We start from the raw sequence: 12,552 nt of genomic DNA on the forward strand, positions 1-12,552 counted from the left end.
TTCAGGGTATATTCCAGTAGGGGGATTTCAGGGTCATATGGAAGGTCAATTTTTAGAGCTTTTAGGAATCGCCACACTGCTTTCCACAGAGGTTGCACTAGTTTACACTCCCACCAACAGTGTAGAAGTGTTCCCTTTTCACCACACCCTCTCCAACAGCTGTTATTTTTTGAGTTGTTGATAATTGCCATTCTGACTGGAGTTAGGTGGTATCTCAGTGTGGTTTTGATTTGCATCTCCCTGATGATTAGTGAGGATGAGCATTTCTTCATGTGTTTGTTGGCTGCTCGAATGTCTTCTTTTGTGAAGTGTCTGTTCATATCTTTTGCCCATTTTATAATGGGGTTGTTTGTTTTCTTCTTTTCAGTACGTTTCAGTTCCTTGTAGATCCAGGATGTTAGGCCTTTGTCAGACCTAGAGTTGGCAAATACTTTTTCCCAGTCTGTAGGCTGTCTCCCTGCTCTCTTGATGGCTTCTTTGGCTTTGCAGAAGCTTGTAGTTTAATAAGGTCCCATTTGTCTATCTTCTCTCTTAAGTCCTGTGGGTTTCGGGTTTTCTAAGGTTCTTATGGTTTGAGGTTTTACATTTAGGTCTCTGATCCATTTGGAGTTAACCTTTGTGCATGGGGATAGATAGGGGTCCTGTTTCAATCTTCTGCATGTGGTAAGCCAATTTTCCCAGCACCATTTACTGAATAGGTTCTCCTCTCCCCATTGGTAGGTGGTGGGGGCTTTGTCGAAGATGAGTTGGTTGAGAAATTGAGGTTTTGCTTCTGGAATCTCAATTCTGTTCCATTGATCTATATGCCTGTTCCTGGACCAATACCAAGCTGTTTTGATGATTGTAGCTTTATAGTAAAGTTTGAAGTCTGGTATTGTGATACCACCTGCTTTGTTTTTTTTGCTGAGGATTGTTCTGGCTATTCTTGGACGTTTGTGTTTCCATATGAATTCCTGTGTTGTTTTTTCTAGGTCTGAGAAGAATGTTGTTGGTAATTTAATGGGTATTGCATTGAATTTGTAGATTGCCTTAGGTAAGATGGACATCTTCACAATGTTGACTCTTCCGATCCATGAGCATGGGATATTTTTCCACTTGTTCGTGTCAGCTTTGATTTCTTTGAGCAGTGTTTTGTAATTTTCATTGTAAAGGTCTTTCATGTCTCTGGTTAGGAAGATGCCAAGGTATTTCATTTTTTTGTGTGTGGCTATTAATAATTTCTTAAAGATTTTTAGCTTTTTTATTTTTTAATCTGGTTTTGCTTTTTACATGTTCTTTTTAAATTAATAGATATTTGTACATATTTATGAGGTACATGTGATATCTTGATACATATGTAAAATATATAATGATCAAATCAGAGTAATTGTTTCATCAAACATTTATTATTTCTTTGCACTGAACATTCCAAATTCCCTCTTCTACATGAAGAAATGCTCAACCTCACTAGTCATCAAAGAAATGCAAATTAAAACTACACTGAGATACCACCTAACTCCAGTCAGGATGGCCATCATTAATAACTGAAAAAATAACAGATGGTGGAGAGGATGTGGTGAAAAGGTAATACTTCTACACTATTGGTGGGAGTGTAAGCTAGTACAGCCTCTGTGGAAAACAGTGTGGCGATTCCTGAAAGATCTAAAAATCGATCTTCCATACAACCCCGCAATTCTCCAGGGGATATACCTGAAAGAACTCAAATCACTCTATAAAAAGATACCTGCACACGTATGTTTATTTGCAGCATTATTCACAATAGCAAGAACATGGAACCAACCATGCTACCCATCAAAAGAGGACTAGATAAAAAAAATGTACATATACACAATGGAATATTATGCAGCTATAAAGAAGAACAAAATCATGAACTTCATAGCAATCTGGATGAACTTAGAGTCTATAATACTGAGTGATCTTTCACGGAAACTACTGAGTATCACATGTTCTCACTCATAAGCGGACCTTGAACAACTATTGTAATACTACAAGGATTGGCAGTAGCGGGAAACTGGGAGTGTGTGTGGGGTGGGATGCGGGGAGGCGGAATTGGCAGTAGTGGGAATCTGCCTGGAAAAGGGCGGCTCACCTCATCAACAAGGGTACCTGCAGAGTGAATATTTGTATACCTAACCCTGAATTGTATCCCACATCTTTAAAATAAAAAAAGTTTTAAAAAAATTCCCTCTTCTAGCTATTTTGAAATATACACTGAATTGTTAACTCTAGTCATCCTCCAGTGCTACCGAACAGTAGAACTCATTCCTTCTGACTATATTTTTATACTATTTAACCTATTTCCTTTCATCCTTACCAACCTCTGATAACTATCATTTTAGTCTCTACCTTCGGAGAACTTTTTTAGCTCCCATACATGAATGAGAATACATGTCTCTCTGAGCCTGGCTTATTTCACTTAACATTATGGCCTCCATTTTGATCCATGTTGCTGCAAATGAGAGGATTTCACTCTTTTTTGTGACTGAAAGATATTCCATTACGGTGTGTATGTGCACGTTTTTAAAATCCATTCACCCATTGGTGGATGCTTAGATTGAGTCTTATCTTGGCTGTTGTGCATGGAGCTGCAGTAAATGTGGGGACACAGCTCTCTCTCTGATATACTGGCTTCCTTTCTTTTGGATATATAACCACTAGTTTTCTGAGGATCTATTTTATAGAGGGGCTGTACTAAACTTACATTACCACCAGCAGTGTGCTAGCATTTCCCCTTCTCTGTATCCTTGCCAGTATTGGTTATTTTGTCTTTTTAATAATAACCATTTTAACTAGGGTGAGATAATACCTTATTGTGGTTTTAATTTGCACTTCCTGGATGATTAGTAATGTTGAGTGTTTTTTCTTTTTCTTTTTCTTTTTTTTTTTTTTGAGTTGGAGTCTCACTCTGTCGCCCAGACTGGGGTGCAGTGGCCGCTCCCGGCCACCGCAGCCTCGACCTGCTGGACTCTGGTGATCCTTCCGCCTCAGCCTTCCAAGTAGCTGGAATTACAAGCATGTGCTACCACGTCCGGCTGATTTTTTTGATTTATTGTAGAGATGAGGTCAGGCAGTCCACTCACCTCAGCCTCCCAAAGGCGCGGGATTACAAACTGAGCCCAGCTGTGTTTTTTCATATTTGAATGAAAAAACTTGTATGTCTTTCTTTGAGAAATGTCTGCTGAGTTTTTTTGCCCATTTTTTAATTATTTATTTTTTTGTTTTTGAGTTGCTGGAGTTCCTTCCATATTCTGGTTATTATTATTATTTTTTGAGTTGAAGTCTTACTCTCGCTCAGGCTGGAGTGCAGTGGCATGCTCACGGCCACCCCAGTGTCAACCTGCTGGGCTCAGGCGATCCTTCTGCCTCAGCCTTACAAGTAGCTGGAACTGCAGGGATGTACTACCATGCCTGGCTAATTTTTAAAATTTATTATAGAGATGAAGTCCCGCCAAGTTGCCCAGACTGGTCTCGAACCCATGGGTTCAGGCGGTTCTTTCACCTCAGCCTCCCAAAGTGTAGGCTTGAGCCACTGTGCCTGACCACATATTTTGGTTATTAATTCCATTTTGGATGAGTAGTTCACAGATGTTTTCTCTCATTCTGCATGTAGGTTGTCTCTTTACTTTGTTGATCGTTTGCTGTGCAGAAGCTTTTTAGCTTGATATAATCCCATTTTGTATATTTTTGCTTTTGTTGCCTATGCTTTTGAGGTCTTACCCTCAAAAAATCTTTGACCAGACCAATGTCCTAAAGTATTTCCCCAGTGTTTTGTTTTGTTTTGTTTTGTTTTTTTAGTAGTTTCATAGTTTTAGGGCTTACTTTTAAGTCTTTTTTTTTTAATTGAGTTTGAATCTCACTCTGTCACCCGACTGGAGTGCAGTGGCACGCTCACAGCCACTACAGCCTTGACCTGCTGGGCTTAGGTAATCCTTCCACTTTAACCTTCCAAGTAGCTGGAACTACAGGATTGTGCTACCATGTCTGGCTAATTTTTTTGATTGACTATAGAGACGAGGTTTTGCCAAATTACCCAGGCTGGTCTTGACCCCTGGGCTCAGGCAATCCTCTTGCCTCGGCCTCCCAAAGTACTGGGATTACAGGCTCGAGCCACTGCACTCTGCCTACACTTAAGTCTTTAATCCAATTTTATTTGATTTGTGTATATATTTCGAGAGTTAGGGGTTTAGTTTTATTCTGCATTTGGATATTCAGTTTTTCCAGCACCATTTATTGAAGGAGGGTATCCTTTTCCCAATGTGCAAGGCGGGGGGGGGGGGGCAAAAAACTGGAATTATCTTTTGGAGGGTGGGCCGCTTGTAGTACACTTGCAATTTGTTCCTCTGGTCAAAGCTTTTTTTTTTTTTTTTTGAGTTGGAGTCTCACTCTGTTGCCCAAGCTGGAGTGCAGTGGCACACTCATGGCCACCCAGCATCAACTGGGCTCCGATGGTCCTTCCACCTCAGCCTTCCAAGTAGCTGGAACTACAGGCATGCACTACCACGTCTGGTTAATTTTTGATTTATTGTAGAGACAAGGTCTCACCAAGTTGCCAGGGCTGATCTTGAACCCATAGACTTAGGCAATCCACTTGCCTTGGCCTCCCAAAGTGCTGGGATTACAGGCTGAACCATCGAGCCCAGCCTGGTCAAAGTTTTTATCTGGAAGTTTTGAGAAGGTTGCATCACTATTTGTGGAAAAACGTCCAGAGTTGTGTCAAACAGGTTACTGGTTCTTCCACTCTGTAACAAGGCACCTGCCCACACCACATTTGAGTGTTCAGCAGTTTTTGACCAAAAAACAACATAAACCCCTGTGTCTTGTCCTGAGCAACTTTTGTTTCCCTGGATAAAAAAAGTTCTCAAAGTCTCCGTTTTGTGGAAGAGGTGAAATAAAAAATAGCAGAAGCACTAAATGGCATCCAACTGACGAATTCAAAAACTGTTTTGAGCACTGAGAAAAGCATTTCAATAGGTATATTGTATCAAATGGAGAGTACTTTGAAGGTAACTGAAGTTGAAACATGTAAGAACAAATATACAATTTTCTATAAATAAGTCCTGGGGTGTTTTGGGGTCCCCTCTTACATATTCTTGGTACCTTTGTCAAAAACGAGTTGACTGTAAACATGTGGATTTATTTTTGAGTTCTCTATTCTATTCCAGTGGTCTCCGTGTGTCTCTGTTTTTATCCCAGTATCATGCTGTTTTGGTTACTACTGCTTTGTAGGATATTTTGAGGTAGTGTGATGTCTCCAGCTTTGTTCTTTTTGCTCAGAATTGCTTTGGCTATTCAGAGTCTTTTGTGACTTCATACAAATTTTAGGATTTTTTTTTTCTATTGCTGTTAAGAATGTTATTAGTATTTTGGTAGAGTGTTCATTGACGCTGTAGATTCCTTTGGAGTGCTATGGACACTTTAGGAATACAGTATTAAGTCTTCTAATCCGTGAACAGAGGATATCTTTCCTTTTTCTCTCCAATTTCTTTTACCAATGTTTTATAGTTTTCATTGAAGAGATCTTTCACTGCTTTGATTTAATTTCTTTTTAGATTTTCTTTTGGTAGTTATTATAAATGGAATTGCTTTATTGATTTATTTTTCAGATTGTTTGCTGTTAGTATTTATAAATGCTGATTTTTGTATGTTGATTTTGTATTTTGCAGCTCTAGTCAATTCATTTATCAAGTCTAGCAGTCTTTTCATGTCTTCAGGGTTTTCCAGATATAAGATTATATTATCTGTAAGCAAGGGTAATTTGACTTCTTCCTTTCTAATTTGGATGCCTTTTATTAGTTTCCCCTCCTTAATTGCCGACCAGGACTTCTAGAACCATGTTGAATAAAAGTGATCCTTTTCTTGCTCCAGATCTTAGAGGAAAGGCTTTCAATTTTTCCCTGTTCAGTATGACATTAATTTTGGGTTTGTCAAATACGACCTTTATTGTTTTGAAGTATGGTCCTTCTGTATGCAGTTTTTTGAGGGTTTTTTTTTTTTCCAAGTTGGAGTCTCATTCTGTCGCCCAGACTGGAGTGCAGTGGCCACTCCCGGCCACCGCAGCCTCGACCTGCCGGGCTCCAGCGATCCTTCTGCCTCAGTCAGCCTTCCGAGTAGCCGGAATTAGAGGCGCGTGCTACCACGCCCGGCTGATTTTTTGACTTATTGTAGAGATGAAGTCTCGCTGCCCAGGCGGATCTCGAACCCGCGGGCTCAGGCATTCCACTCACCTCAGCCTCTCAAGGCGCGGGATTACAGGCTGAGCCACCAAGCCTGGCTTGTTGAGGGTTTTTATCATGAAGGGATGTTGAATTTTATCAAATGTTTCTTCAGCATTGGTTGAATGATCATATATGGTTTTTGTTCTTGATTCTGTTAACGTGATGTTGTGCACGTTGAGCCATTTTTGCATCCCAGGTATGAACCCAGTTGATTGTAGTGAATGATCTTTTTGATGTGTTGTTGAATCCAGTTTGCTAGTATTTTATTGAGCTTTTTTGCATCTGTGTACATTGGCCTTTGGTTTTCATTTTTGGTTATGTCTTTGTCTTGTTTTGGTAACAGGGTAAAGCTGGCTTCATAAGATGAGTTTGGAAGTATTTCCTCCTTTTTTATTTTTTAGTACAGTTTGAGTAGAATTTGTGTGAATTCTTCTTTCTCAGAATTCAGCAGTGAAACCATTAGGTCCAGGGCTTTGCTTTGGTGGCAGTCTTTATTCCTTACTGTTTCAGTCTCATTATTCATGTATTGGTCTGTTCAGCATTTCTGTTTCTTCATAGTTTGATCTTGGTTGGTTGTATATGTTCAAGAATGTATTCATTGCCGCAGGTTTTCCATTCTGTTGGTGTCTAGTTGCTCATTTTTGTGAGTTTACTTTTTTTTTTTTTTTTGAGTTGGGAGTCTCACTCTGTCGCTCAGACTGGAGTGCAGTGGCCGCTCCCGGCCACCGTAGCCTCAACCCGCTGGGCTCTGGCGATCCTTCTGCCTCAGCCTTCCAAGTAGCTGGAACTATAAGCGCGCACTATCACACCCAGCTAATGTTTTTGATTTATTGTAGAGATGAGATCTCGCCAAGTTGCCCAGGCGGGTCTCGAACCCGCAGGCTCAGGCAATCCACTTACCTCGGCCTCCCAAAGCGTGGAATTACAGGCTGAGCCACCAAGCCCGGCTGTGAGTTTACTTATTACTTTTTTTTTTTTTTTTTTTTTTGAGACATCTTATTCTGTTACTCAGGTTGGAGTACAGTGGCGTGATTATTGCTCACTGCAGCTTCTATCTCCAGGGCTCAAGCGATCCTCCCAATTTAGCCTCCTCAGTAGTTAGGATTATAGATGTGTGCACCATGGCTGACTAATTTCTAAAAAAAATCTGTGGTGTCAGGGTCTTACTGTGTTGCCCAGTCTGGTCTCAAACTCTTGTCTTCAACCAGCCTTCCTACCTGGGCCTCCCAAAGTGTTTGGATTACAGGTGTGAGCGACTGCACTCAACTAGCTTTTGTATATTTTCATAGCTCCTTTTATAGCTCCATAGTCATTTAGTTTTGATATAAAATGTTATTGGTTTTTACTTTTATGGATTTCTTTTTTTATTTTTTGAGTCAGAGTCTCACTTTGTTGCCCAGGCTAGAGTGTAGTGGCATGCTGCTCACGGTCACAGCAGCCTCAACTTGCTGGGCTCAGGTGATCCTTCCATCTCTGCCTTCCAAGTAGCTGGAACTGCAGGCATGCACCACTATGCCCAGCTAATTTTTTAATTTTTATTGTAGAGACAAGGTCTCACCATGTTGCCCAGGCTGGTCTCGAACCTGTGGACTCGGGCAATTCTCTTACCTCCGCCACCCAACGTGCTAGACTTACAGGCATGAGCTGCCGTGCCTAGCTTATTTTTTTGTTATTTGTATTTCTTTTCCATAATTGTGAGACCCCCAAAATAAGTCAGGGTATTATTGATTGTAAGTACATAAGATGATTTTCCTATCCTTGCTGCACTGTGTAAAAATATTATGCTTGCATTACTTTCTGTCAACAGCTGGTAATCTTTATCTTTTCCCACATTCTTTCATTCTTCTCTACTTCTGCTGAAATTGTACATTATCCTGGTTATGTCTGATTTTTGAGGCATTCATTAGCCAAAGAGAAAGTTAATGTATACCTTACATAGATGAACAAATGAATATGATTAAGCAATGTAGAGCCAAAGGTTGGTAGGTTTTATTTATTTATTTATTTGAGAGCCCATGCCCTTTCTGCAGAGGGTCATATCCTTTTTTATTTTTTTAATTTTTAATTTTTATTTTTATTTTAAAGATGTTGGGTACAATTCAGGGTTAGGTATGCAAATATTACGCATGTACCCTTGTTGGTTGGTAGGTCTTAAATCTCTTTTAGGTCTTCATGTGTTTTGCATTAGTGCTTTCACTTAATTGACATTTGTGAATGTCATTGTACTTTTCAAAGATATTGGGTTGTTGAACTGTAACGTGTATGTATATTAAAGTCATGACATTTTATATGTGTTTTTTTTCTTTTATAGAGTGAGTCTTTGGTGGTTTGTGATGTTGCTGAAGATTTAGTGGAAAAGCTGAGAAAGTTTCGTTTTCGCAAAGAAACAAACAATGCTGCTATTATAAGTAAGCTAAAAGCGATTGTCTTAAAGTTACATGTTTAAGTTTGTTTTTATCTTTTAACTGCATCGAATAAACTGAACCTTTAGAAGGTAATGTTGCCTCCGTTTTCCCCGCCATTGCCACCTTTAGATCATTTTTTAAAAAAATAAGTGGCTGGGTATGTGGCTCATGCCTATAATCCCAGCACTTTGGGAGGCTGAGATGAGAGGATTGCCTGAGTCCACGGCTTTGAGACCAATCTGGACAACTTGGTGAGAACTCATCTCTACAATAAATCAAAAAATTTAGCTGGGCATGGTGGCACGTGCCTGTAATTCCAACTACTTGGAAGGCTGGGGCAGAAGGATCACCTGAGCCCAACAGGTCAAGGCTACAGTGGCCGTGAGTTTGCCACTGCACTCCAGCCTGGGCGACAGAATAAGACTCCAACTCAAAAAAATAATAATGATAAGCAACAGCTAATTCTAATGTCACAGAACGGAGGTGGAGTGCCCCACCACCCCCATAGTCCTTGTCTCTGCTGCCTACATAGTTCTGAAGAGGAGGTGGTCTTGTTGGTCACTTGGGGAATGCGAATTCCCTTTCACAGTAACCCATCCAACTTCATCCTTCTTGGGGGGGACTCAAAATAGCATGGCCATTGATCCTGAAACAGGGACCTTTGCCTAAACCTAAAATGGTAAAGTTCAACATTGTGTCTAGAGCAACTGTGGGCCTTACTCTAATTTGGATCTGAACTCTAGTTTCATGGAGAGAACTTTAAATGTCACTGTTTTCTGAAAATGGAAAGGGTGATTTGCATATTGCCTTTTCGATTGTGAGCTGTATCTGACTTTATACAAATATCCTTTGTATTCATAGGTAATATTTAATATGTGGGTAGTGATTTGGAAAGGTGAGGGGGTGAACGTGTAAAACACTGTAGACTGTGCTTAGCAGAGATGCATTTGGCAGATGTGATTTAATCAGAGGTGGAGAAAACTTGTCATGAATTCTGGTTTTATTACAAATAAATACAATGTCAGCATACAGTTCTTAAAAGTGAAAATGTGTGTGTCAGTGTCATTTTACCTAAAAGGTGAAACTATGTGAGATTGTATTGTATCTCACTAGATTTACTTTGAAATTAGTACAGAACCAAGTATGGTCAACTTTGTAGACTAACGGGAAAGAATAGAGGCATAGATTATCTAAGTTTATTTTGATTTGGCTTTGGACTGTATTAGATACATTTAAGTATAGATATCACTGCTATTTGGTAATTTCACTTCTCAGAATAATGATAATGTCCTATGAAATCCCAACTCTAGAAAAGCTGGGAATTTCAAGGTTTCTCTGTCCTCACCACTGGCCTACTTGTCCCTTGTAGTTCTGACCGTGTTGCACATAGACCAATCTCAATCACAGTCACTCTTTCAGACTTTTTAAAAAAATTATCTAGGAAGTTGCATTTGAGGTACACCGTTGTTCACATACACAGGAAATGTAAGGAGTTGACAAAGTTCTAAAAAAGTAGAGTCCGTGCTGGTTATTTTTATTTTTATTTTTTTGAGTTGGAGTCTCACTCTGTCGCCCAGACTTAAGTGCAGTGGCCACTCCCGGCCACCTCAGCCTCGACCTGCTGGGCTCCGGTGATCCTTCTGCCTCAGCCTTCCAGGTGCTGGTTATTTTTAAAGCTGACTGCTTGAAAAGCAAAGCTAGCCAATAGACCATAAATTAAAACTGCAAATGAGTTATATGCTTGTGTTTCTTGATGTTTTAATTTTAGATGCCCCCAAAAGGCTGAGATTGTGTGGGTTGGGTAGATCAAGGTCACATTCGAATCACAGTTTACTCATGTTGTATTTTCATTTTAGTGAAGATTGACAAGGATAAACGCCTGGTGGTACTGGATGAGGAGCTGGAGGTTTGTGCAATGAACTAAATACAATTTTATAGTTAAGCAATTGCTATGACTCAAAAGATGCAGTGTTAGTTACATGTGAGTTGTGGGCCTCTTTTGATATTGCTCATTTTGCAGGAAGATCATGTGCTAATTGTTGTGTAGTAAATTGTGTTGCTAATTTAACTACCTTCTTTAAAGCATTCATGAAATCCAGTGTCATAAGTGGTAGAAGTTAGGCTATATGCCCAGCAAGAAGCAAGTCAGCTTTACAACTTGCTTCTAAATTACTTGGATAGTAATTAAAATCTAGAACCCTACAACTTAAGGCTTTAGTGTGTCAAATGAAATAAGTAATTTAGAGTGAAAAGTAATTAACTTTTTGTGTCTGAAATCGGATGTCATTGTTTCCTCTATGGTGTTGGCTTATGTCATTCTGTTTTTCCTGACAATTGGAACATAAGAACAGAATCTGTGCCTCTCAGCCTCATGTTTATTTAATGAATGGAACTAAACTGAGTGGGCTAAAATGGGCTTTGATTGGATTGAGAGTTCAATAACCTCCATTTATGTACAGTTTAGTAAGGTAAAAGTTTATTTTGTGGCATGTGGTAATGAATTCATAACTACTAGTAGATTGGGCTATCTTTTAAGGTCTTATCGATAAGAAAATGGTTTAAAGTTGCTTTTCTCTGTGGTGCCAGGGCATTTCACCAGACGAACTTAAAGATGAACTACCTGAACGACAACCTCGATATCCTTTTCTTACTGCTTTGAAAAGATTAGTTTTCTTTAGTGGTCAAAGTTTTATTTGCAAGCTCATTTGTTAAACTTTTTTTTTTTTTTTTAAATAGAGGTGAGGTTTTGCTGTGTTGCCTAGGCTGGTTTCAAACTCCTGGGCTCAAGCAATCTTCCCGCCTTGGCCTTCCAAAGTGCTGGAATTACAGGCATGAACCACCATGCCTGGCCTCTCATTTGTTAAATTTTTAAAAGACTTACATTTTTACAAGATATCCTTCTATGTCATGATCACAGCTAAATTGAAATGTGTGCATATGTTGGACTAGAAGAAATGAAAAGTTGATGTATTGGTGGAATGAAGCATTTTCTTTTTTAAATAATTGCTTATCCTGTTTGTACAGTTCTCTTTATTATAATGTATGTACAAAAATTGAGAAGAAAAGACCATATTAAATTCAACTTTAAAAACTTTTGTAACTTATCTTTGGGACTCAATTATAATTTTGTGAAAAGATAAAAAAACAATGTTGCCTAAATGAACTGGACATAAATCTGTAACTCAGTAACTCACTAGGTATTGGTAAGTACTTGTCTCAGAGCAGTAACCTTACTTTCTTTAACTTGAGAAAAACCTTCATTGTGTATAGTTATAAATACCAACATGATGATGGAAGAGTTTCATATCCTCTGTGTTTTATTTTCTCCAGTCCTGTTGGTAAGTGAGTTTCTTTAAATAATACATATTTGGCTTTGATCCATCTAAACTGTTTTTATACTAGACAGATTTTGTACTGTTTTTAAAGATGAGTGTTGGAGGAAGGTATGTGTGTACATGCATATGTGCTTGCAGGCACCTGCAGGCATCCCTGGAAAGATATTACTAGAAAGCATTATCTCTTTTAACTTGTTCATTTTCTTAGGATAAATTGCTAGAAGTATAATTGAGTCAAATCATTCATACATTTTAAGGATCTTGAGATATAATGTCATTTTTTTTGAGCTATCAGAAGTATATTTCCTTATATGTTTTCATCTTGTCTATAAGTATATGAACTTTGTGTATAATCGTGGTATATGTGTTTATCTTTTAAATAATAGTTACCAGTGATATGCCCATAATCTTGAGAATGATCGCAGAGTAGCTTACATGGGTATTAAAGTGGGTACTTTATTTTATTTTATTTTATTTTATTTTTTGGAGTTAGAGTCTCACTCTGTCGCCCAGACTGGAATGCAGTGGCCGCTCCCGGCCACCGCAGCCTCGCCTGCTGGGCTCCGGCGATCCTTCCGCCTCAGCCTTCCAAGTAGC

The 12,552-nt window shown here is 39.1% G+C and overlaps 1 protein-coding gene across 1 annotated transcript in view; it reads left to right on the forward strand.

Moving 5' to 3' along the window:
• The window catches only part of GMFB (glia maturation factor beta), a 23,010-nt gene that overhangs the window by 5,423 nt on the left and 5,035 nt on the right, over positions 1 to 12,552 (forward strand). Inside the window, 4 exon segments of the mRNA XM_008068097.2 lie at positions 8,527 to 8,623; positions 10,477 to 10,526; positions 11,207 to 11,256; positions 11,876 to 11,958. Coding sequence (XP_008066288.2) covers positions 8,527 to 8,623; positions 10,477 to 10,526; positions 11,207 to 11,256; positions 11,876 to 11,958 — 280 coding nt within the window.

This window comes from Carlito syrichta, unplaced genomic scaffold, assembly GCF_000164805.1.
Source record: "Carlito syrichta isolate Samal-C Ts95f unplaced genomic scaffold, Tarsius_syrichta-2.0.1 Scaffold309860, whole genome shotgun sequence".
Lineage (NCBI taxonomy): Eukaryota > Metazoa > Chordata > Mammalia > Primates > Tarsiidae > Carlito > Carlito syrichta.